We start from the raw sequence: 24331 nt of genomic DNA, 5'->3' as shown, positions 1-24331 counted from the left end.
TAGAGAGATGAACATCTATGAGACTGTTTCTTCCGAGCGATGGATTTACCTGCAGAGGGACCAATCAGAAAACGGATAGAGAGAGTAACCTGAGCAAGTCCATTCACCATTTTTGAAGAAAGAGGTACCAATGAACAAAAACAAACGCAAAGAAAGAAATAAAGAGTGATAGAGAAGAAGTGTCCTTGTGTGTGAGATTCTACAACTATTATGGACTTAATAAACATCTAAACACTAACAATGATGAAGACAGGACAAATTAGACCTCAAGGAACAGAGGAAGGAGAAAAAATTAGTGAGAGTGTACCTCAACAGCAGGATGAACATTTTGAGATCCTGATTAGAGAGTTGAACATCTATGAGATTGTTTCTTCCGAGCGATGGATTTGCCTGCAGAGGGACCAATAAGACAATCAGAAAACGGATAGAGAGAGTAACGTGAGCAAGTCCATTCACCAAATCAGGAAGGAGCGACTGGTTATCAGTTCCACATACACTAATTCTTACAACTGCAGCTCTTTCATGGTTATTCCAAGGAGGTTCATGGTCATTCCCAGGAGGTGGTGAAATCCCCGGTAAGCCCAACTCGTTTGAGAAACATCGACCCAACCTTGAGGTACTAGCTTCACCAATGCAACTTCTTTCACCACCCTGGTGAGAAAACCAGCAGTCAATCCCGAAAGGACAGTGTCTTTGTGCAAAAAATATGCACCCACCATTTCTCTTCACGGCTCCTACACTGTAAGTTGCAAGTCTATCACGTGGTGGGGAAGGACACACCGAATCGTTTGTCTGTAACCAATGATGAAGACGGGACAAATCAGACAACGAACACATAAGAGTAGATACATTCACCATATTTTTTTGCAGAAACAAACTCAGAGAACAGAAGGAGAAGAAATTAGCGTGAGTGTACCTCAACAGCAGGATGAACATCTTTGAGATCCTCATTGGACAGATGAACATCTATGAGATTGTTTCTTTCTAGCGATGGATTTGCCTGCAGATGGCAAATCAGACAATCAGAAAACAGATAGAGAGAGTAACCTGAGCAAGCCCATTCCCCTTTTGTGAATAAAGAGGTACCAACAAACAAAAACAAACGCAGAGAAAGAAACAAAGAGTGAAAGAGAAGAAGTGTCTGTGTGTGAGATTCTTCAACTAGTATGAGAGACAGGCATATCATTCAAGGAACACAGAGCAAATTCATTTCATACATTCACCATATTTTTTTGCAGAAACAAACTCAGAGAACAGAAGGAGAGGAAATTAGTGTGAGTGTACCTCAACTGCAGGATGAACATCTTTGAGATCCTCATTGGACAGATGAACATCTATGAGATTGTTTCTTTCTAGCGATGGATTTGCCTGCAGATGGCAAATCAGACAATCAGAAAACAGATAGAGAGAGTAACCTGAGCAAGCCCATTCCCCTTTTGTGAATAAAGAGGTACCAACAAACAAAAACAAACGCAGAGAAAGAAACAAAGAGTGAAAGAGAAGAAGTGTCTGTGTGTGAGATTCTTCAACTAGTATGAGAGACAGGCATATCATTCAAGGAACACAGAGCAAATTCATTTCATACATTCACCATATTTTTTTGCAGAAACAAACTCAGAGAACAGAAGGAGAAGAAATTAGTGCGAGTGTACCTCAACAACATGATGAACATCTTTGAGATCCTGATTAGAGAGATGAACATCTATGAGACTGTTTCTTCCTATCGATGGATTTGCCTGCAGAGGGACCAATCAGACAATCAGAAAAACGGATAGAGAGATTAACGTGAGTAAGTCCATTCACCAAATCAGGAAGGAGCGACTGGTTATCAGTTCCACATACACTGTTTCTTACAACTGCAGCTCTTTCATGGTTATTCCAAGGAGGTTCATGTTCATTCCCAGGAGGTGGTGAAATCCCTGGTAAACCCAACTCGTTTGAGAACCAGTAACCCGACCTTGAGGTACTAGCTTCACCGATGCAACTTCTTTAACTACCCAGGTGAGAAAACCAGCAGTCAATCCCGAAAGGACAGTGTCTTTGTGCAAAAAATATGCACCCACCATTTCTCTTCACGGCTCCTACACTGTAAGTTGCAAGTCTATCACGTGGTGGGGAAGGACACACCGAATCGTTTGTCTGTAACCAATGATGAAGACAGGACAAATCAGACAACGAACACATAGAGCAGATATATTCACCATTTATTTTTGCAGAAACAAACTCAGAGAACAGAAGGAGAAGAAATTAGTGCGAGTGTACCTCAACAACATGATGAACATCTTTGAGATCCTGATTAGAGAGATGAACATCTATGAGACTGTTTCTTCCTATCGATGGATTTGCCTGCAGAGGGACCAATCAGACAATCAGAAAACGGATAGAGAGAGTAACGTGAGCAAGTCCATTCACCAAATCAGGAAGGAGCGACTGGTTATCAGTTCCACATACACTGTTTCTTACAACTGCAGCTCTTTCATGGTTATTCCAAGGAGGTTCATGTTCATTCCCAGAGTTCCTGATTCGACAGATGAACATCTATGAGATCGTTTCTTCCTCTCGATGGATTTCCCTGCAGAGGATCAAATCAAAGAATCAGAAAACGGATATAGAGAGAGAGAGAGAGAGTAACATGAGCACTCGAATCACCATTTTTGCAGAAATGAGGTACCAACGAACACGATCAAATGCAGGGAAAGAAATAAAGAGTGAAGGAGAAGAAGTGTCTGTGTGTGTGAGATTGTATAACTGTTGTGGACTTAGTAAACATCTAAACCCTAACAATGATGAAGACGGGACAAATCATACAGAAACACAGAGCAGATTCATCTCATACATTCACCATTTTTGCATAAACAAACTCAGAGAAGAGAATAAGGAGAAAAAAATAACGTGAGTGGAGTACCTCAACAGCAGGATGAACGTCTTTGAGTTCCTGATTCGACAGATGAACATCTATCAGATCGTTTCTTCCTCTCGATGGATTTCCCTGCAGAGGATCAAATCAGAGAATCAGAAAACGGAGAGAGAGAGAGAGAGAGAGAGTGACGTGAGCACTGGAATCACCATTTTTGCAGAAAGAGGTACCAACGAACACGATCAAACGCAGAGAAAGAAATAAAGAGTGAAGGAGAAGAAGTGTATGTGTGTGTGAGAGTGTACAGCTGGTGAACGGTAAACGTTGAGGTTTAAAGAAAATGGTAAGGGTATTATGAACTTAATCAAACTCTAAACTACCGTAACCGTGACGAGCAAGCTACAGAGTACAGTACTAGTTCAAAATGTAACTAACCGTGGAGCTGTACAGCTGGATAGCTGGATTGATTTGTTACACGTGTAAGAAATCCAACGGTACAACGGATACTTGCAATCGGTGACACCAAGCTCGACGACCACGACCGCAGGCTTCCTCCATAGCTGCCTCGCCGTTGGCCAATAATCGTTACACACGTGGGCCACCTCGTCCATCACGTGATATTCTCCGTCTAAGAAGAGCCTCAGGTGAGCTGCATATCTGTTTCCTCTCCTCTCGTCGTTTGAATCCTCGAAACCAATCCATTTGGAGACAACCAATTAATCGCTCGTCGACGCGCATGTCGATTTCGGTGAGCGACACGCGTGCCATCCCGACGGTGACCGATCCGGCGAAAACCAGCTGATCGGCGAAAGGCTCGACGGAGATGATCTTCGTTCCATTAAGGTGGAGTGAAAATATTTCATTCTTTTTGCGTTTTTTTTTTTTGCAATGAAAATACAAGAATATGTTTTATTACTTTCTCTTTTTTAAAACTTATATCTTGTGATATTAGTGTGCCCAAAATAATATATGTTTATGGGCAGGCCCGACTTATTCAATATATGGGCCTTGTGCTAATAAAAAATATCTCTCAAAATTCAAATTGTAGTTCTATTTCAGTAAATTTAAAAATTAGGACCTTAATATAGATATTTTAAAATAAATCAGGACCCTGCTTTCTTAACAAAATTCTATTAATTATGGATGTTTGCTTATGAGAATATACGTATTACGTTCAGTGGCGGACGCATGTAGTAATGTACGGGGACACGTGCCCCCATCTAATTTTTATTTTTTCTTCAATAATTAGTATCATCTTAAGAAATGCCCTGCAAATCTAGAACTAGATATACTGAAAAAATGTCATGTGCCCCTATCTAATTACGATATTGCGTCCGCCCCTGATTACGTTCATATAGCAATAGTTTAACTTTCAGAAAAGCAGTATTCCAATCTTTTTTTAGTACATGAAGTTCAGTTCAGGGCCGAAACCCGTAATTCCCTAAACCCGAAAATCTCAATCCATTTTCTTTGCTTTAGTGCAGTGACTTTTCATAAGTTCTCCTTTTAACATAAGCTAATTTGTTCCTGGTTCCGAGGAGCTCGTGCTGTTACTTATACATACTTGGCATATAAGTATTATCCTAATACTTGGCCTTACACATCTCTAGCAGAGTTCGAGCGCTGTAATATTCCTATAGTCAAAACAAAACAATATAATTGTTTACTCACTTAAATCAAAAGATAGATGCGCCGGAGTGGTTATCAGGCAAGACTAGAAATAATTTGGGATTTGCCCGCGCTGGTTCGAATCCTGTCGTTCTTGATCTTTTTGTTGCTTATATATTTTTTCTCTTTTGCTCATTGGTTGATTATTTCTTACTTCAAAATCATTTGTTGTCAACTTATTCATGAAATAGTTGTATATAATAATACTTTTGTACATATGCCTGCATATACATTGAAATTATAGATGTCTGATGTCATAGAGGAGTAAACAGAACTTTGTATTCATTCTATAAAATATTTAATTATGCAAACATTATGCGTAATTTCGGTTAATTTGTATTGCGTTAGATACGTACAAGACAGGAGAATGATATTGTTAATACATATCCATAAAATAGGCGGTTATATATATAGCCAAGCGAGTCCTAACGATGCCATCATTCCAGCTATATATTAATCAAAACTTAGGTGAATATACACACATCAATCAGATTTTACGAAATAAACTTTTGGTATATATATACACACCACCATATCTCAAATGGAGATACACTTTCAAGTAACACAAACCCCTTTATACACGCCTTATGTTTAGTCCAAGCCACCAAGAGTTGGATCATACTTCTAAAGCCAAAGTCCCCTTCTCATGGGAGCTAAAGCCTGGAGTCTCCAGAAAGAAGAACAGAAGTGGCCGTGATCAGCTACAATGGACGCTTACGCCGCCTCCATGTCCTCATGCTGAGTATAGTTACAAAGTGTTGCAGAGTCCTCTTGTTGTCTGTCCTTTCACGCGCGCCTTCCAACATGGTCAAGACATCGAGGTCCGGTTTGTCAAGTTTTAGGAAGAAAGACGTTGACCCTTTTCTTGAAGCTTACAGAAAATGTTTAGAGAACAGCCCGATTCGCATCTCTTCTTCCATGGGAAGAAAGGTACGAGCTGATGATCAAAATTGTTACGCGACGGGTAACAAGAATAAGTCTTTTTTTTTTTTTTTTTTTTTAACAAGAAGACAAGAATAAGTCTTTGCTTTTATGGCTGTGGAGTAAGTACTCTTGCAAGTTTCGTACTGATGGATGGAGTACGGTGTCTCGATTCCGTAAATCCAAGAAGAGAATTGATTCAACAAACATATTTTGATATAGTTAACAGATTTTTATACATATGATTGTTCCTTGGCAACATTATATGTGAAATGTTAATGATCTACTCAATATTCAACAGAACAAATGTTTTATAGTAAACCAAAAAAATCAGAAAAATAAAATGTAGATACAAAACCAAAAAAAAATCAGAAAAATAAAATGTAGATACAAAACCAAAAAAATCAGATAAAAACAAATGTTTTATAGTAAACCAAAACTCTAATATTAGCCTATTTATTAATAACAATTAAACTAATCCTTCCAACCATCGTGCTGTCTTTTCCTTTATAAATTACACTACATGCCGTTTAAGATACGGAAGATCAATAAAGCAAACAAACCCGTATCTATCCGTGTCTCGAGAGAGTCCAATCCATCACTAAAACTATCGTCTTCTTCCGACAAACAGTGTCTGAGACTCCGAGGAAGAGTGTGAAAGAGAGATCGATAGAAAAAATGGAGAGCAGCGAGGAAGAAGACGACTTACCTTCCATCGAGAGCATAACCCCTCAATCAAAGATCGATTCCGTTCACCAGTCTCTCACCGAAAAGGTTCCTCCTTTCTCTCTTTCTCTCGCTACATTTAGTAACTTTTCTTCTTCCTCTGAATCAATCCATTCCACTTTGAGTTAGTTCTCTCAACTGGGTTCTTTCGAATCTAACCCTTTGATCTGGTTTAGGAATCAAAAGGCCTCGACTTTAACATAGATTGTAGTTCATGAGATTTGCTCATGGTTACTTCTTCTGTTGTGTTGATTTGGTGAATTTGAAAACAATGCAGGGGATTAGAAAGCTATGCTGTGAGCTTTTGGATCTAAAGGATGCTGTGGAGAATATGTGCGGTGATATGCGTACAAAGTACCTCGCTTTCTTGAGGTAACACAACGCTACTAATTGCAATTAGATTGGTACTGGCATGAGGATAGGAGAGTCTCTGTTCCACACAGAGTGTTTTCGGTTATAGATTCATCATATATTTATGTTTTGTGTAGAATATCTGAAGAAGCAGTGGAGATGGAGCACGAGTTAGTTGAGCTACGGAAGCACATATCATCCCAGGGGATTCTCGTGCATGATCTGATGTCTGGACTTGGCCGCGAGATGGATGAATGGAAGCGATCCTCTGGTGATGCAGATGAGTCAGAAGAGGTCGAGGAACCATCCCCTAGTGAACTAACCGATCCAAACTCTGAGTTCCTGGAGAAGATTGACATTCTTTTAGCTGAACATAAAGTGGACGAAGCACTAGAGGCAGTAGATACCGAGGAAAGAAACAATCCTGAACTCAAAGGAGCAGCTGACACGTCATCTTACAAGTCTGCTTTTATAGAAAGAAAGGTTGTTCTCGAGGATCAGCTTCTCAGGATCGCTAAACAGCCATCAGTCAGCGTCACCGAGTTGAAACACACGTTAAACGGGCTGATCAGATTAGGAAAAGGCCCATCAGCCCACCAACTCCTCCTCAAGCATTACGCCACAAGCCTCCACAGAAGAATCGAAGCCTTTCTCCCTTCATGCTCCTCCTGCCCCAACACGTTCCCCGCCACTCTCTCCAAGCTAGTCTTCTCCAACATCTCCCTCGCCGCAAAAGAATCAGCATCCATGTTCGGCGACGATGACAACCCTGCCTACTCCAACAAAGTCGTTCAGTGGGCTGAGAGGGAGGTCGAGTACTTGGTCCGTTTGGTTAAAGAGAACGCGGCTCCTTCCGAGACGGTTTACGCGTTGCGTGCGGCCAGTGTGTGTTTGCAAGACTGTCTTAACTACTGCAAAGCGTTGGAGCCGCAGGGGTTGATTCTGTCTAAGCTGTTCTTGGTGCTGTTCCGGCCTTACGTTGAGGAAGTGCTGGAGCTGAATTTTAGACGGGCGAGGAAGGTTGTCTTTGACTTGAACGAAGCTGACGAGGGGTTGGAGTCGTCTTCTGACTTTGTGGCGGTGTTATCTGACTTTGCAATTGCTTCGGATACGACGATGACGGATTGTAGCATTCGGTTCATGCAAATTGTGCAAGTAAGTCGGCTCTTTTAACACTCTAGTGTTTTCACTAGGGATGACGGGAAAAAAGGAACCAAACCAAACCAAAATATATGTCCTAACCATTTATTTTAAGGTTTTATCAGCTCAAATGGTTCGGTTTTAACTAATGATTCCAATAATATTAAGATTTAAGATATTTAACCATCTAACCTAAGCAAATAAGCATAATTTTACACATTTTACTTCTAACTAAATTAAAAACATAGTTAACAATAAAATAATATAAATCTCATACAGTATAATAAAAAACAGAGAAACTACATGTGATATTTATATTAAGTTCGAAGATAATAGTATAAAATTCTTGGATTACATATTCTACATTTTAATTGTATATTTGTGCTTTATATTTAAGTATGAAGAAAATAATAATTTTAGTATCAAATGATTTGTTTTGCGTATTATAAATTATACTTATCGTAACCGAATTAGAACAAAATTAAAAACCAATTTGATTACACTGAACAAACACCAGTAAAACCGAACTAAATTGAACACAAACCAAACTCAAACTGAACCAAACTAAACTAATTTGAATTGATTCAATTAAAATTTTCTTAGACCTAGACAAACCAAACCGAACACAAATTTAAACCAAAATGCTCACCCCTAGTTTTCACTATTTCTATGATTCTAGACACAAGTTTATTGAAGCTTTTGTTTGTTTTTTCAGGACATACTTGAGCAGCTAACACATCTAGCTGTGCTACACTTCGGAGAAAGTGTGTTAGCGAGGGTTCTCCAACTGTACGATAAGTACATCGACTTTCTGATCAAAGCCTTGCCTGGCCATGCAGACGAAGATGGTCTTCCAGAGCTTCAAGACCACACCATTCTCACCAGAGCCGAGACGGATTCAGAGCAGCTTGCTCTTCTCGGAGCTGCGTTCACAATACTAGACGAGCTTTTACCAAAATCGCTTGTTAAAGTCTGGAAACTCGAGGTTGAAAACGGCGGAGGAGATGGTGGTGATAGCAGTAGCAGTCCTTCTCTGATCAGTAGCTCTGCGCCGGAGTTGAAAGAATGGAAACGACACATGGTTCAAGCGTTTGATAAACTCAGAAACTACTTCTGTCTGCAGTTTGTGTTGAGCTTCATTTACTCTAGGGAAGGGCTGACACGGTTAGATGCGCTCATCTACTTAACAGAGACACCAGATGACTTGCATCTCCCCTCTCTACCGTTTCAGGTCTCTCATCCTCTTCTTCCATTTGGTTTTATAGTTCTTGGTTTGATAAACTTTGTGTCTCTCTCTTCATATGCAGGCGTTGTTCTCTAAGCTGCAACAGTTGGCCATCATTGCTGGGGACGTTCTGCTTGGGAAAGAGAAACTGCAAAAGATTCTACTAGCGAGACTAACCGAGACGGTTATAATCTGGCTATCAAACGAGCAGGAGTTTTGGAGTGCGTTCGAGGACGAGTCAACTCCACTTCAGCCATCTGGTTTGCAACAGGTAAACAACACACTCTCTTCTACTACCACTCTTTATGTACATACATCATCAGCTTTGACAGATGAGGTCTTTTGTTATGGTTTTGGCAGTTGATACTGGACATGAACTTCACAGTGGAGATAGCGCGGTTCGCTGGTTATCCATTTAAAGTGGTGCAGAACCATGCATCAGTGGTGATCAATAGAGCTATCAACATATTCTCCTCTAGAGGCATCAACCCACAAAGGTAACCAAAAAAAAAAAGCACCAAACACTTTATTATTTCAAAATTAGCACATAACAGAGAAAATGACAAAAAAATAATATTAATTAATATTTTTATTTTATATTTGAGTTAAGAGTTTAATGATTAGAATTTAGGAGTTTAGGATTTGAAATAATTTAATCTTTAAATAATGCTAATTTAGTAATTTTTTCTTGTGCTAAATTAAACTAAAAATCTCTGTGGTGTTTTCAACCAGCTCACTCCCGAAGGCGGAGTGGTTCACGGAAGCGGCCAAGTCAGCTATCAACAGGCTTCTCATGGGGTCGGATGAAGCTTCAGAAGCCGAAGAAGAATATGAGTGTGAAGTGGAAGAAGGAGAAGAAGACGGTCACATAGTCCTCCCTGAGATGGACGATGATGAACACTCAGACTCACTAGAAACTTCATCGCTGTCTACAATGGACTCGTTCGAATCGTTTGCCTCTGCGAGCATGGCTGACCTCGAGAGTCCCAGCTTCACCGACTCTGAGTCCTGAGACCAGTCTGTCTTATTTTGTTATATTAATGTAAGATGTTGTCGGACATATTACTTGGTTTAGCAATATTATATAGTTATATCCGGTTAAAGTCGGTTAAGTAAGCAACATAGGCCGATGTCCAAAAAAAAAGTGAGCAATAAAGGCCCAGTAATGGCCCATTTGGGATGACTCGGTTCGTCAAGCATAATAGAAAAATAATAATTGAGACAGACAATCGTTGACAGAGAAGATAAAGAAGAAAAGTCGCAAGGAGAGTCACTTTCTCTAATTTCCTTTGGCTCCAAGGCGGTCTCTCACTATATATACCGTCCCCTTCCTCCTCGCTCTTTCCATATTCTTCAACACACTCTCTCTCTCTCTCTAGCCCCTGAGAAATCGAAATCAGCTGTAATTGATTCCGGAGATTGTTCTTTGTTTTCTCCTTAGTTAATTTCTCGTCAGGTACGAACTTTTCGCCCCTTTGGTTGATCTGCTTCAATAATTTGATTGAGATTTTTTGTTTTGTTTTCCAAAATTTAGGGCATTTTGATTTTGCCCCCATTTTGAGATCCCTAATAGTTAGAGCACTTAGGGATTTCAATTTTTGGATTTGTGTAATTTGGCTTTGATTCATTTCAATTTAATGTTTGAAAGTTTACTGATTGGTAAAGTCTGAATCTTTTTTTGTCGTTTGTGTACAGAAGCACTTTGTGAATAGTTGTACGCTCATTGCATCAACAGCAGCAACGACGGGTTCAGGATCCGGTTCTGTATTTGTGGAGTCAGAGAATAATAATATGAGCTCTCAAGTCAGAAGAGACAGGCCTCGTTCCAATCCTCAGCAAACATGGGTTCCTAGAGGTGCAGCGGTTGTGAATGAGCCTTCTTTACCTCCTCCTGCTAATACAGACCCTGCTGCTGCTGCTGCTTCACGTCCTCTTCGGCAGCGCAACGGTTCTGGTCGTCCCTCCTATAACCAGCACCAAAGGAGTAATTTTGCTGGTCCACCTCCTCAACCTAATCGACAAAGAAGAAACAATGCTCCGGGAATTTTGCCCCAAAGAGTTGCGTCTAGGACTCGGCCTGTGAATCAGGGGAAAATGGTGGTTAAGGAGGAGGAGAACACTGTGTTGACAGACGCGAGCTTGCCTCAGCTTGTTCAAGAGTTACAAGATAAGCTGGTGAAGAGCTCTATTGAGTGTATGATTTGTTATGACATGGTTGGGCGGTCAGCGAATATATGGTCTTGCTCAAGCTGTTACTCCATCTTCCACATGCATTGTATCAAGAAATGGGCTCGAGCACCGACTTCTGTTGATCTGTTGGCTGAGAAGAATCAAGGTGATAATTGGAGGTGTCCTGGTTGTCAATCTGTGCAGCTGACGTCGTCAAGAGAGATATGTTATCGGTGCTTTTGTGGGAAGAGAAAAGATCCTCCATCTGATCCGTATCTGACTCCTCACTCATGCGGGGAGCCATGTGGGAAGCCGCTGGAGAGAGAGGTTTCTGCGGTAGCTGAGATGGATAGAGATGATCTTTGTCCTCATGTCTGTGTCCTGCAGTGTCACCCTGGTCCATGTCCTCCCTGTAAAGCGTTTGCTCCACCTCGGAGTTGTCCTTGTGGCAAAAAGATGATTCATACTCGATGCTCTGAGCGGAGATCTGTTCTTGTTTGTGGGCAGCGTTGCGAGAAGCTTCTCGACTGTGGGCGTCATCGGTGTGAAAGGACTTGTCATGTTGGCCCTTGTGATCCTTGTCAGGTACCAGTAAATGCCACTTGTTTCTGCAAGAAAAAAGCGGAGACTGTTATTTGCGGAGAGATGAACGTGAAGGGAGAGTTGAAAGCAGACGATGGTGTGTATTCATGCAATTTTAACTGTGGGAAGCCTCTTGGATGTGGTAATCATTTCTGCTCCGAGGTTTGTCATCCTGGACCTTGCGGGGACTGTGAGTTACTGCCCAGTAGAGTTAAGACGTGCTATTGTGGAAAAACGCGTCTAGAAGAGCAGAGCAGGAGTAGTTGCTTGGACCCGATTCCTTCTTGTTCAAACACGTGCAGGAAGGTTCTTCCGTGTGGGTTACATACTTGCAACGAAGTTTGCCATTCGGGTGATTGCCCTCCTTGTTTAGTCAAAGTCAACCAGAAATGCCGGTGTGGGTCATCATTCAGGACCGTGGAATGCTACTTCACAACCTCTTCGGAGACGGAGAAGTTTGTGTGCGCTAAGTCATGCGGGCGTAAGAAAAACTGTGGGAGGCATAGATGTAGCGAGCGTTGCTGCCCTCTCTTGAACGCGAAGAAAAATGATCTATCTGGTGATTGGGACCCACACGCCTGTCAGTTACCATGTGGGAAGAACCTAAGGTGCGGACAGCATTCTTGTGAATCGTCATGTCACAGTGGCCATTGTCCTCCTTGCCTCGAAATGATATTCACTGATCTTACATGTGCTTGTGGAAGAACTTCGATTCCTCCACCACTACCTTGTGGGACACCTGTTCCGAGCTGCCAGCTTCCATGCTCGATTCCTCAGCCTTGTGGCCATTCTGCTACGCATGGATGCCATTTTGGAGATTGCCCTCCTTGTTCTGCCCCCGTGGAAAAGAAATGTGTTGGTGGTCACGTGGTTCTCAGAAACATACCTTGTGGGTTGAAAGACATTAGATGTAACAAGATCTGTGGCAAGACGAGACGTTGTGGCTTGCATGCTTGTGCCAGAACCTGTCACCCAGAGCCTTGTGACGGTTACAATGAATCTGAAGCAGTTTCGCGTGTTACATGTGGACAGACGTGTGGTGCTCCTAGAAGAGATTGCAGGCACGTTTGTGCAACACTATGCCATCCTTCTTTGCCTTGCCCTGACTCGAGATGTGAGTTTCCAGTTACAATTACATGTTCTTGTGGTCGCTTAACTGCCACAGTCCCTTGTGATGCTGGAGGAGAAAGCGCCGGCAATCTTCGTGTTGGTTCTGTCAATGAAACCTCTGTTTTGAATAAGCTTCCGACGCCACTTCAGCCTGTTGAGTCGAGCGATAACCGAATCCCTCTCGGGCAGAGAAAGCTTTCGTGTGATGATGAGTGTGCTAAGCAGGAGCGTAAGAGGGTTCTTCAGGATGCGTTTGACATCACAACTCCAAATCTTGACTCATTACATTTCAGCGAGAACTCTGCTATGACAGAGATAATTTCAGACATCTATAGGCGTGATCCGAAGTGGGTACTGGCTGTTGAAGAGCGCTTCAAGTTCCTGGTACTTGGGAAAGCCAGAGGAAGCACAAGTGCCCTCAAGGTCCATGTCTTCTGCCCAATGCAAAAGGATAAACTAGACACGGTTCGGCTTCTAGCTGAGAGGTGGAAACTTGCGGTTAGCAACGGAGGGTGGGAGCCAAAAAAGTTTATAGTTGTTCACGTTACACAAAAGTCGAAACCTCCAACACGGATCATTGGAGCTAGGGGTGGTGCTATCTCAGTAGGCTGGCCTCACCCACCGTCCTTTGATCCGCTGGTGGATATGGATCCTAGGCTTGTGGTTTCTTTATTGGATCTCCCGAGGGAGGCGAATGTCAGCGCGGTGGTACTGAGATTTGGGGGTGAGTGTGAGCTTGTTTGGCTGAATGATAAGAACGCTTTGGCCGTGTTCCACGACCCTGCTCGAGCCGCCACTGCCATGAGGAGGCTGGACCACGGTTCTGTATACAATGGAGCCGTGGTTGTCCAGAACGCCGCCCAATCTCAGTCACTCGGTAATAATGCATGGGGAAAACTACCCAGTAGCTCATCGTGGGATGTGCAGAAAGCAAATCCATGGAAGAAAGCAGTGATTCAGGAGAGTGATGACTCATGGGGAGCTGATGATTCCCCCATTGGAGGATCATCTACAGATACTCAAGCTTCTGCGTGGCGATCAGCAACGAGCAACGCTCCAATCGTCACCTCAGCTAACCGTTGGAGTGTATTGGAGCCAGAGAAGCCCAAAACTTCCGCTTTGGAGCCATTGGTTCAGTCAGGAGAGAGCAGCAGCTCAGAAGCTACCGGTAAAAAGCTGGTGGAAGGCTCTGGGGAAGAGGTGGTAGATGATTGGGAGAAGGTATGCGAGTGAGAATATGACAATGTATTAAAACGGCAGGTTCAGACTTTATATAATTTAGACTGTATGCGTTCACAACTGCTGTGGCTATGTCTACGCCCACGTTTCAGAGCCTAGATGATAAGTCAACGACCGTTTCTGGCTTGGTGTTCTTTTACTTTCGTTTCTTGACTGCTACGTGACATGAAGTGATAAATACATTATGAGGTAATAAGTTTGTTCATTGTTTAGTATATATGTAGTTTATCATGAAATTGTGATGCAAGATTATTATGTTTCCTGTGTAATGAGTGAAAACCACTAGCACAACAAAGTATAAACACCCTTAGGCAACTAGGAATCTTACATCAAAAGGCCAACTTGTCCAAAGAAGTGTAAAGAGATTACGACGAATCAGTCGTAGAGATTGAAGACTATATTTCAAACTTCAATGTACCAAGAACCCTCTCAGTTTATATATAATCCATCAATAAGAATAAGTTTGTGCACATACATACACACATTATATAAATTGTTTTCAGCTCCAACCATGAAAAATATAGTAAGAAGGAAGCTGAATGAATCTCGTGTACCTAACCAATAGCTTTTATATATCCATCCAAACAAATCAATCCCTTCGTCATCATCTGAAGTAATGCTCTAAAAGTGCTGGCTTACACCAATGGGAGAGTTCCTTACACATCGGTTTATGATGTGCAAGTACAAAGCGAGCCACACCGTGACAATAACAGAAGCTTTAGCTCCAACATACCCAACCACTTGCCGTCCTCTCTCCGTAACCTCTCCCTGAACCACATCAAAGCTTCTTCTAAACCCTTGAAGCGTCTTCAACATCAAGAATCCGATAATAGACTTCGTCGTTTCCAATGTCACTCTCCCCGTTACATCAAACATAAACTTTCTGTTGCTTGGAACCGCCAATGTATTCGAGATAGCATCGGTCCAACCACCGTTACTCTCTTCTTCTACCACGGCACTAGACTTCGACGTAGTAAATACTTCATGAGACGTCCTAACAACAGTCTCAATCGCACCGTTGCAAACCGAGACAAGAACGTCTTTAACACTATCCTGATGCTTAGGATTCGTCATCCCTTCAAAGATCTGATCAAACGCGTTGATATCCATCGTCTTATCCAAATACACACCCACCGCAGTACTTGTGAACCTCTCAATACACTCAGCTAAAACCTCTCTACTCCTCTCATCACAAAGCAAACTCAACCACCGAGGCGTTACCGTGTCATCATCGCCACGTGTCACGCCCTCATTGGAGCGAAACCCAAGGACAAGATTCTTCGCGAAGCTACCGACAACAACAGAGAAGAAACCAGTTCCAGCTTTCGAGAAAGCCTTATCAACCACTCTATCAACAACACTCGGCTCAGAATCAACAACGTTACTACAAGACTCGGACTTGTAACCACGAGAGACACCTATGGTCACGGCCTGAGAGACCCTCGAGAGCGAATCCGCAAACTCTTTCGAATTCGCGATCTTCGCGATCTGTTTGAAGCTGTTCGGGATCTCGTCGGAGTCGGAGGTGAGAAACTCCTTCATGTCTCGCGACACGATGGTCATGGTCTCGGCTGATTCGGAGATTAGCTCGGCGACTGAGAGGAAAGCTCCGAGGATCTTCGCGAGGCGGTGCCTCTTTCTGGCGACGGAGGGTAGATGGTAGACCTTGTAAGCTCCGTAGCCGGAGACGACGCCGGAGATCGCTATCAAAAGGAGCCATTTTTTTCTCCGGTGAGGTGAATTGAAGAAACCCTTTTCCCCAAATCGAAGAAGCTCCATTCAATTGGATTGAATCGAAATCGAAATCGAATCTCACAAAATCAAATTGCAAAAGACCCAAAATTGCGAAAATTAGGGTTTTTTTGGGAGATTATGATCCGAAAATGGATAGAAACGGTTCAGAATCTGTTATTGAACTAAACGAGAATAGAGGAGATGGATAAAGAAGGGGTCTGTATGAAAAATCAATATGGCGTGTGGAGGAGAAACAGAGGTGCGAGGAAGAGAGAAGAAGCTCGATGACAAGTTGGATAATGATTTTTTTTCAAAAAAGATTTATCTATTTCCGGTTCGGTTTGATTGGATAATGAGTTTTCTACACACTTAACGACCTTTCCTGGTGGTTACACAAGAATAGTAAATTTTTTATTTTAATTTTCATCAATTTATAAGTCGGTGGTCTCGTCGCGCTCAAGTTTATTTCTTTTTATTCGAACAACAAAATCAACGATTTGATTGGATAATGAATTTGAGGTGTTTGATATACTCTTAATAGCATATCTTTTTTTTTTTTTTTTGAACAAACTCTTAATAGCATATCTATTTCTATAATATTAAAAACTTGTGAATGTGCTTCGTGGAAATTAAAAAAAAGTACCGTTGTAGTCGAGTATCTGATAAAATAAGTTACAAATATTTCAAGGACATGTGATGAATCGTATACTACTATTTTTCTAATTGAAGTATGTGATACCCCATTTTATAAAATGTTAACGTTTACATCAAACCATATACGGGATCGATTTTTTTTTTTAGAATTCGTCTCCTTGACACCATTATAAATATACACAACAACAAAAGAACAGAAAATCCTTTAGTTTTTTTTTAAATATGGCTCACTTACTGAAGAATAAATTAAATTACTGTAGTTCAAATCATGCGACAGTCTTACAAGTTGTCAAATTGAAATCTTTTATCGAAATCTTGTTATCTCAAAAAAGCTTCAGTAGCGGAGTTGGTAAACTTTGATATTTTTTAGTCAAAAAAAAAAAATCTTGTTATCTACTTGAATCTTTGAATTAAAGAGGGAGATGCAGGGATATGTTATAATATAGAAGCTGTTTCTAGAAGCATTTGGATGACATGACTCCACATGTCTGGTCTTATCTAATTTTCAAATAATAAGAGAGCATTTTTCTAATAGGTGTGCCCATACCTGCAAAAAAGTCCAAAGTCCAAAGTCTAAACTCATCAATGTTTAGTTGCCACGCTTCCCGTGTTTTGTATCCGCGCCACGTTTTAGTATAATTTTAACATGTCTATCTATGAAAGTAGTTAACTAACTATCCGGTAGTAGGAGAAATCCGAAGCGTTTTGAAGTTGGATATTAAACGTTCAGGTAAGTTTTTAGCCCTCTCTTAAGTAAAACAACAGCAAGTTAATGTAATTTCAGAATGTATCCGCGTAGTATACTATAACTCATATTCAGACTATATTTAGTGAGAAAATGAAAACTTACAAACTAGGATCAAACAAAATATACTTATGTAATGTTAATGATTAAGAATGTAATCAATGGGGACTTGTAACTGCTTCTCTCCAAACACTCTTTCCACAATTATTTTTGGGAATCAACTGTTTTGAATAGTTTAAGCCACGTTTGATTCTCTCAACTCAATTATTTCTTCTTAAACATTCAGTTTTAATTTAAGTACTTAGGAAAATAATTTTTTAAACCCTTAAAACCACATCATAATCCAAAAACCAAACACATCTTTCAATCCAAAAAGAAAAACCATTTCTCAAAAAGAAAAAGAGCATGAGTAACGGTGGACGACAAAACAAGAACAAGGTATTGAGAATACTCTCAACACCTTTTAGAGCCTTAAACAAGTTCTACGTGAGAAGCATCACCGGTTGCGTAGCTAGGACTCATTATTACTCCTCCGCTTCGGTCTCTGATCCTTTCTCAAGAAGCCGGAGCTCCTCCTCTGCTGCCTTCTCCTCCTCCGCATCTTCCCGGAGAACCACGGACCTCGGGATTGACGATGATTACAGCGAGCTAGTGAGAGCTGCGTCGGTTAGAAGTTTAGGGCACAAGAATGAGATCGACATGTTGATACAAGAGAAGCTGAAGCAAGGAGGCTTGCCGAAGAGCTCAAGCGTAGGGATGGCGAGGATAGATGAAGAGGGAGAAGCAGAGGAAGGATCTGTGAATACAAAGACGAAGAAAGTCTCTGATCTCTACCCTTGTAGCAAATCCTATGCTGTTACTGGTAGCCCTAAATTTTAGTATTTTTCTTGTTTGTCTTCGATTTTTTCTTTATTTTAGTAATCTGTGGATTGATTATGATATTTTTAGCTCGATTCTGCAACAAGAAATAATAATATAAGAAGAACTCTTATCTTTGCCAAAAAAATAATGTTAGACGTCGATATATGAACTACTCTCGAGTCGAACCCATGTTAACCTAAATAAAACTTTATTTTTATTTTTAATGATTTTCCATTTTTATACTTTTTCTGTTTCAAAAAAATTGTGTTTTAGAAAAATATTATTTTACAAAAGTACACTTTTTATATTTTCAATGCATTATTTAAGTATATGTGTAAGATGCAATTTTTTGAATAATTAACTGTGATTATTAAATTTTTATTAGTTAAAAGTTGTAAAACAGTTAATCACTAAGAAAGTACATTTCTAATTAAAATTTAATAACTTTCTTTAACATATGTATAAACCAACAAATATTTTGAAACAGAAGAAGTATCGAGTTTTAGAGGTTGATTGTTTGTGGTTTTTGTTTTAGTTTTTACTTTTGTAAAAACTATTTTTTATCCAATCAAGTTTTAGTTTTTAGTTTTAGTTTTTGCAAAAACCATTTCACTTGCCAATCAATTTTTTAACAAATAGATTCCCTAAAATTTAAAGAAACTAGTTTTTCAAAATTTCAACTAATTTGTGAAGAAAATCCAAAAACCAAACTTTGTGGGTTTTCAATATAAAAACAAATTTTGTTTATTTTGTATAAAATACTATATTTTAATTAATTAACAATTAAATAAATAATATTTTCATAACAATAAAATTCTCATACATTTTTTTTATCATTTAACATTAGTGTAAAATAATTTATGTGCTTCATATATGTAAATAAATATATATAATTTTAGTATTAGTTGTAGCCAATTAGTTATTAATATCTATAAATAAAATTATTGAATAATTTTAATAATTATTATACACACTAAACAACAACTAAAAATTATAAAATTTAAAATATTTTATTAATACAATATTTTTATTAATTTGAAAAAAATAGCCGTTCAAGTTCTTAAAAAACAAAAAATATTTTATGTAATTTATAGATAGTTTATTAATTATATTTAAGTATAATACTTCAAAATAAAATAATTTAAAACATGGTAATATTTTTATTTTAAATAACAACCACTATGTTTTGATAAATTTTAATGGTAATTTTAAAATATTTTACTACTATTTTCTATTATTTTAAAAAATGTATTGCTTATTTTATGAAAAAAAAAGAATACAACAAAACCAAAATCTAAAAATTAAAAACCAAAAACCAAAATCAAAAGCTGAAAATTAAAAACAAAAAACCAAAATTTAAACTAAAATCTAAAAACCAAAAACTAAAACCAAAATCAAAAGCTGAAAATTAAAAACCAAAAACCAAAATCTAATACCAAAATCTAAAAACCAAAAAGTAAAACTAAAACCAAAAACTAAAAGAAACAATCGTCACCTTAGTTGTGTTTTCATGCTGCTCCGACGAAGAAAAAATGAGCATGCATTATATCATTGATAAACGCGTAAACCTTCAATATTTTAATTTCTTGATATAAAATTCGAATGTTATTATTCCACAGGGGTATTAGTGTTACAAATTTGCTTACCATAATGAGGATCAGTGTTTCGCATATTCAAAAAGTGAGTATTTGGTGAATAAAATAAATGTGGAAACATACAAATACAAGTCTCGGTGCTTCAATCACTTAACCTCGAATTGATTTTTTTTTCTAGTCTAAAAGAATTTTTAGCGATTTTTATACTACTTTGTTTTGCTATCCAAGTCAGTTTTAGGATTTATCATGTCACTACAAGAAAACATCGGTATTCTGACGGACATTCCGACGGAAAATGAAATCCTCGGAATTTCCTCGGAATATTCCGAGGAAATTCCGACGAACTAGTGATCGATCGATGCGTTTTTGGACATAAATACATCGATCGATCCGTTTATAAAAAAACATTCGAGATTTTGAAACCCCAAACACTAGTTCCTCAGAATTTCCTCGGAATATTCCGAGGAAATTCCGACGAACTAGTGATCGATCGATGCGTTTTTGGACATAAATACATCGATCGATCCGTTTATAAAAAAACATTCGAGATTTTGAAACCCCAAACACTAGTTCCTCAGAATTTCCTCGGAATATTCCGAGGAAATTCTGAGGAACACTTGATATCCCTTTCAAAACGTCAATTTTTTTTAACGGATCGATCGATGGATATATGTCCAAAAAACGCATCGATCGATCACTAAGATGGACCAAAGCGTAACAATGTGATCGATCGATGAGATTATCCCATCGATCGATCAAGGATATCAAGTGTTCCTCAGAATTTCCTCGGAATATTCTGAGGAAATTCCGAGGAACTAGTGTTTGGGGTTTCAAAACGTCAATTTTTTTTTAAACGGATCGATCGATGGATATATGTCCAAAAAACGCATCGATCGATCACTAAGATGGACCAAAGCGTAACAATGTGATCGATCGATGGGTATATGTCCAAAAACGCATCGATCGATCACTATGATGGACCAAAGCGTAACAATGTGATCGATCGATGGGTATATGTCCAAAAACGCATCGATCGATCACTATGATGGACCAAAGCGTAACAATGTGATCGATCGATGGGTATATGTCCAAAAACGCATCGATCGATCACTATGATGGACCAAAGCGTAACAATGTGATCGATCGATGGGTATATGTCCAAAAACGCATCGATCGATCACTATGATGGACCAAAGCGTAACAATGTGATCGATCGATGAGATTATCCCATCGATCGATCAAGGATATCAAGTGTTCCTCAGAATTTCCTCGGAATATTCCGAGGAAATTCCGAGGAACACTTGATATCCTTGATCGATCGATGGGATAATCTCATCGATCGATCACATTGTTACGCTTTGGTCCATCATAGTGATCGATCGATGCGTTTTTGGACATAAATACATCGATCGATCCGTTTATAAAAAAACATTCGAGATTTTGAAACCCCAAACACTAGTTCCTCAGAATTTCCTCGGAATATTCCGAGGAAATTCCGAGGAACACTTGATATCCTTGATCGATCGATGGGATAATCTCATCGATCGATCACATTGTTACGCTTTGGTCCATCTTAGTGATCGATCGATGCGTTTTTGGACATATACCCATCGATCGATACATTGTTACGCTTTGGTCCATCTTAGTGATCGATCGATGCGTTTTTGGACATATACCCATCGATCGATACATTGTTACGCTTTGGTCCATCTTAGTGATCGATCGATGCGTTTTTGGACATATACCCATCGATCGATACATTGTTACGCTTTGGTCCATCTTAGTGATCGATCGATGCGTTTTTGGACATATACCCATCGATCGATACATTGTATAAAAATATTTATATTTATTAAAACTAATTTTGTATTTATAAAACATTTTTTTATTTATAAAAAATATTTTATTATTTTTTTGTATTTTAAATATGTTTTCTATTTCAATTTTAATTTTATATTTTTGAATTTCAATTTTAAAAAATAAATTTATAATTTTTTTTTTAAATTTTGGAAATATTACGAGGAAGTGTATCCCTCAGAATATTCCGAGGAAATTCATTTCCTCGGAATTCTGTCGGAAATTTCCGAGGGATTTCCGAGGAAAGATGAATTTCCGAGGAGTTATTTCCGAGAACTTTTTTCGTCGGTATGTCGTCGGAATAGCGTTATTCCGACGACATACCGACGATTTTTTCCCTTAGTATGCCGCTGTTTTCCTGTAGTGTGTGATTTATAAAGTCGTATTGTATCTATACATATGATAGTTATTAAAGCATGAAAATCGTTGTGTTGCCACTAAATCACGGAAAGCTTATGAATCATCGAGTTTTGTAAACTTTTCTTTCGTGTTTTGATTATCATATTATTGTTGTTTTGTCCACCAGTAGACACACTGCCGACTAAATCTACTTTACCTAATCAAATATTGATGTACTATACTATCACAAGGCTGCTCACTGAGTCACTGTTATAAGAAAATATAATTAATTACATTTTAGTCCCAAGAAAAGATAATCTTGTTTTTTGATTTTTAATAAATAGGAAAGAGACCGTCTCCTTGTCATTTGTCGTGACGTAATGTTTCATAACTCTACCTAACTGTGAACAAGTCAATGTAAATTGCCTTCCTAGGTCGCGACTTCAGCAGTGAGACTTGGGAGACTGATAACATACGTGGAATCATAAGGATACAAATACCAAAAAGCTTTGAGCTGTAGTTGTTGGAATGCCAATAGAGATCCGAAATACTCGAAGCAGAAACACAAAGAGATTGATTTTATGTAGTAGTAGTAGTAGACATTTATTCAACGTAAGAATACAGTGAAAATTTGTTAGCACAAGAAAAATAAAGAGTCAAAACGAAAAGTGTTATGGATTAGCTTTAACCTTTACCTATAACAGGCTAGAAGACACATCAAACAACTGAGGAACAATTGAAACAATGTTCTAACATAACCATCGATGAATAACTTATCAAGACGAGTGCAAACAAATTTTTCCTTCTCGGAAGTCCATTTGATCAAGAAAGGAACAATGTTGATCGGTAAACCATTTCATAGATTGGCATCCTAATTAGTTTTGTTGTACTTTACGAGAAGCTTTTCCTAACTGATCAGAGATTTTCATTACCAACACATCATTGTTATACAACGCGATGTGTTTCATTGACAAGTGTATGAACAGATTGATAACAAGATAGATTTTTTTCTCAAATGAGCTGAATAAACTAGAAATGGACAACTCATGAAGAGCTTTTTTCAAGTGCAAAAATAATAGAATGAAAAAAGATTAACTTGTCACCAAGATGAGAATGTTTTAGACTGACTCCATATAGAAAAGAGCTGCTTTGTAACAGCCAAAGTTACACTTCTTCATCACATTACAGTCCTATTTATATTACACTCACTTGTAAATGAACCCCTAAGACACATGGGCTTGTTGTTGGTATTATCTTGGACTTGTGCCTTAGCTGATAAAGTCTACACTTAATTTTGGTTTCTGAATTTTACTCCATATGTTCCTAAAAGTATGATATTTTACAGAATTTTGATGTTCCAATTTATAAGATGTTTTCATTTTTCTAGATAATTTTTACTTTATTAAAAACTGTGTACTCAATCATATTTTAATAGTCTATTTTGTAATTGGTTGAATATCATTAATTTATAGTTTTAATGATATTTTCTAGACAAAAGTAGTTTTCTTAATATATGTGTTTCTACCTAAACATTTTATATTTAGGAACGGAGTATTTCTTAACTATACAACTTCCTTTAATTTACAGGTACAGCTGATAGTTATGTGTTTAGTTTAGATTAAGAAAAACAAAGATATGCTTATGATCTGCGATCAAATACAGATTCTAGGAATCTTGAGCATCATTGCAAACAAAAGAGTTTGTGGGCCATTGAAGTTTTAGTTAAGAGTACTTAAAAGAGGGTCCACATAAGTAGTCCTTGCGCGTGGTCAGAGGATCTTCTCGCTTTAGCTGGCGTCACTCTAATCAAAGTTAACTAAGATAAGACTGCGCATGGTAAGTTTATTTGTATATATTATCGATAGTTTTTTTTATATATTTGATCATTTTATTTATATATATAAAATATTTTTTGTTGTTATTATATAATTTCTTTCCGATGGATCAGATCAATTTTTATTAAAAATAATGGAACAAAACTATAATTAATACATCATGGGTTGATCGGATCGGACATTAAGCAAATTATGACATAAAAACATTATTTTTTCTATCGAACACATTCTTTAAAAAAATGAACAGTATTGTTTTCACAGTTGAATTATTTTGACTTTTATCTTCCATATGGTTTTGAAAGCTTTCAAATCAACCATCGAATTTATACATGTCATTTTAATGTTTTTAGTCGTATACTGAAGGAAAACTTACATTTTTGTATTTTAAAGTCGTTTTAAAAAATTCAAAATATAACATATAAGAAAAAATCTAACATATAAGAAAAATATAACATATAAGGTGTCCTCATTTTTGTATTTTAAATTCGTTTAAAAAAATATAACATATAAGGTTTTCTATTTTTGTAATTTAAAGTCATTTTAAAAAATTCAAAATATAACATATAAGAAAAAATCTAACATATAAGAAAAATATAACATATAAGGTGTCCTCATTTTTGTATTTTAAATTCGTTTAAAAAAATATAACATATAAGGTTTTCTATTTTTGTAATTTAAAGTCATTTTAAAAAATTCAAAATATAACATATAAGAAAAAATCTA

The 24331-nt window shown here is 38.2% G+C and overlaps 4 protein-coding genes across 4 annotated transcripts; 3 read left to right on the top strand and 1 right to left on the bottom strand.

The window, feature by feature from the left end:
* Positions 1–6002: 6002 nt before the first annotated feature.
* Positions 6003–10010, top strand: LOC106310017 (exocyst complex component EXO84C). Its single transcript, XM_013747209.1, has 7 exons — positions 6003–6220; positions 6450–6544; positions 6661–7678; positions 8379–8894; positions 8971–9159; positions 9249–9385; positions 9621–10010. Exons 1-7 carry the CDS (start codon positions 6125–6127, stop codon positions 9898–9900), a joined length of 2331 nt encoding a protein of 776 aa, XP_013602663.1. The 5' UTR covers positions 6003–6124; the 3' UTR covers positions 9901–10010.
* A 66-nt stretch (positions 10011–10076) lies between these two features.
* On the top strand, positions 10077–14127 carry LOC106310016 (NF-X1-type zinc finger protein NFXL1-like). The gene is made up of 2 exons (XM_013747208.1): positions 10077–10344; positions 10584–14127. Exon 2 carries the CDS (start codon positions 10680–10682, stop codon positions 13980–13982), a length of 3303 nt encoding a protein of 1100 aa, XP_013602662.1. The 5' UTR covers positions 10077–10344; positions 10584–10679; the 3' UTR covers positions 13983–14127.
* A 276-nt stretch (positions 14128–14403) lies between these two features.
* LOC106310018 (protein PHLOEM PROTEIN 2-LIKE A10-like) lies at positions 14404–16029 on the bottom strand. The gene has a single exon (XM_013747211.1). It carries the CDS (start codon positions 15765–15767, stop codon positions 14610–14612), a length of 1158 nt encoding a protein of 385 aa, XP_013602665.1. The 5' UTR covers positions 15768–16029; the 3' UTR covers positions 14404–14609.
* Positions 16030–17096: 1067 nt separating this feature from the next.
* On the top strand, positions 17097–18114 carry LOC106310950. Its single transcript, XM_013748178.1, has one exon. The coding sequence runs from the start codon at positions 17527–17529 to the stop codon at positions 17998–18000; it is 474 nt and encodes a 157-aa protein (XP_013603632.1). The 5' UTR covers positions 17097–17526; the 3' UTR covers positions 18001–18114.
* Positions 18115–24331: the final 6217 nt, after the last annotated feature.

This window comes from Brassica oleracea, chromosome C8 (genome assembly GCF_000695525.1).
Source record: "Brassica oleracea var. oleracea cultivar TO1000 chromosome C8, BOL, whole genome shotgun sequence".
Lineage (NCBI taxonomy): Eukaryota > Viridiplantae > Streptophyta > Magnoliopsida > Brassicales > Brassicaceae > Brassica > Brassica oleracea.
The sequence above is the reverse complement of the archived record's forward strand: the minus strand, read 5'-3'. Positions and strand labels throughout refer to the sequence as shown.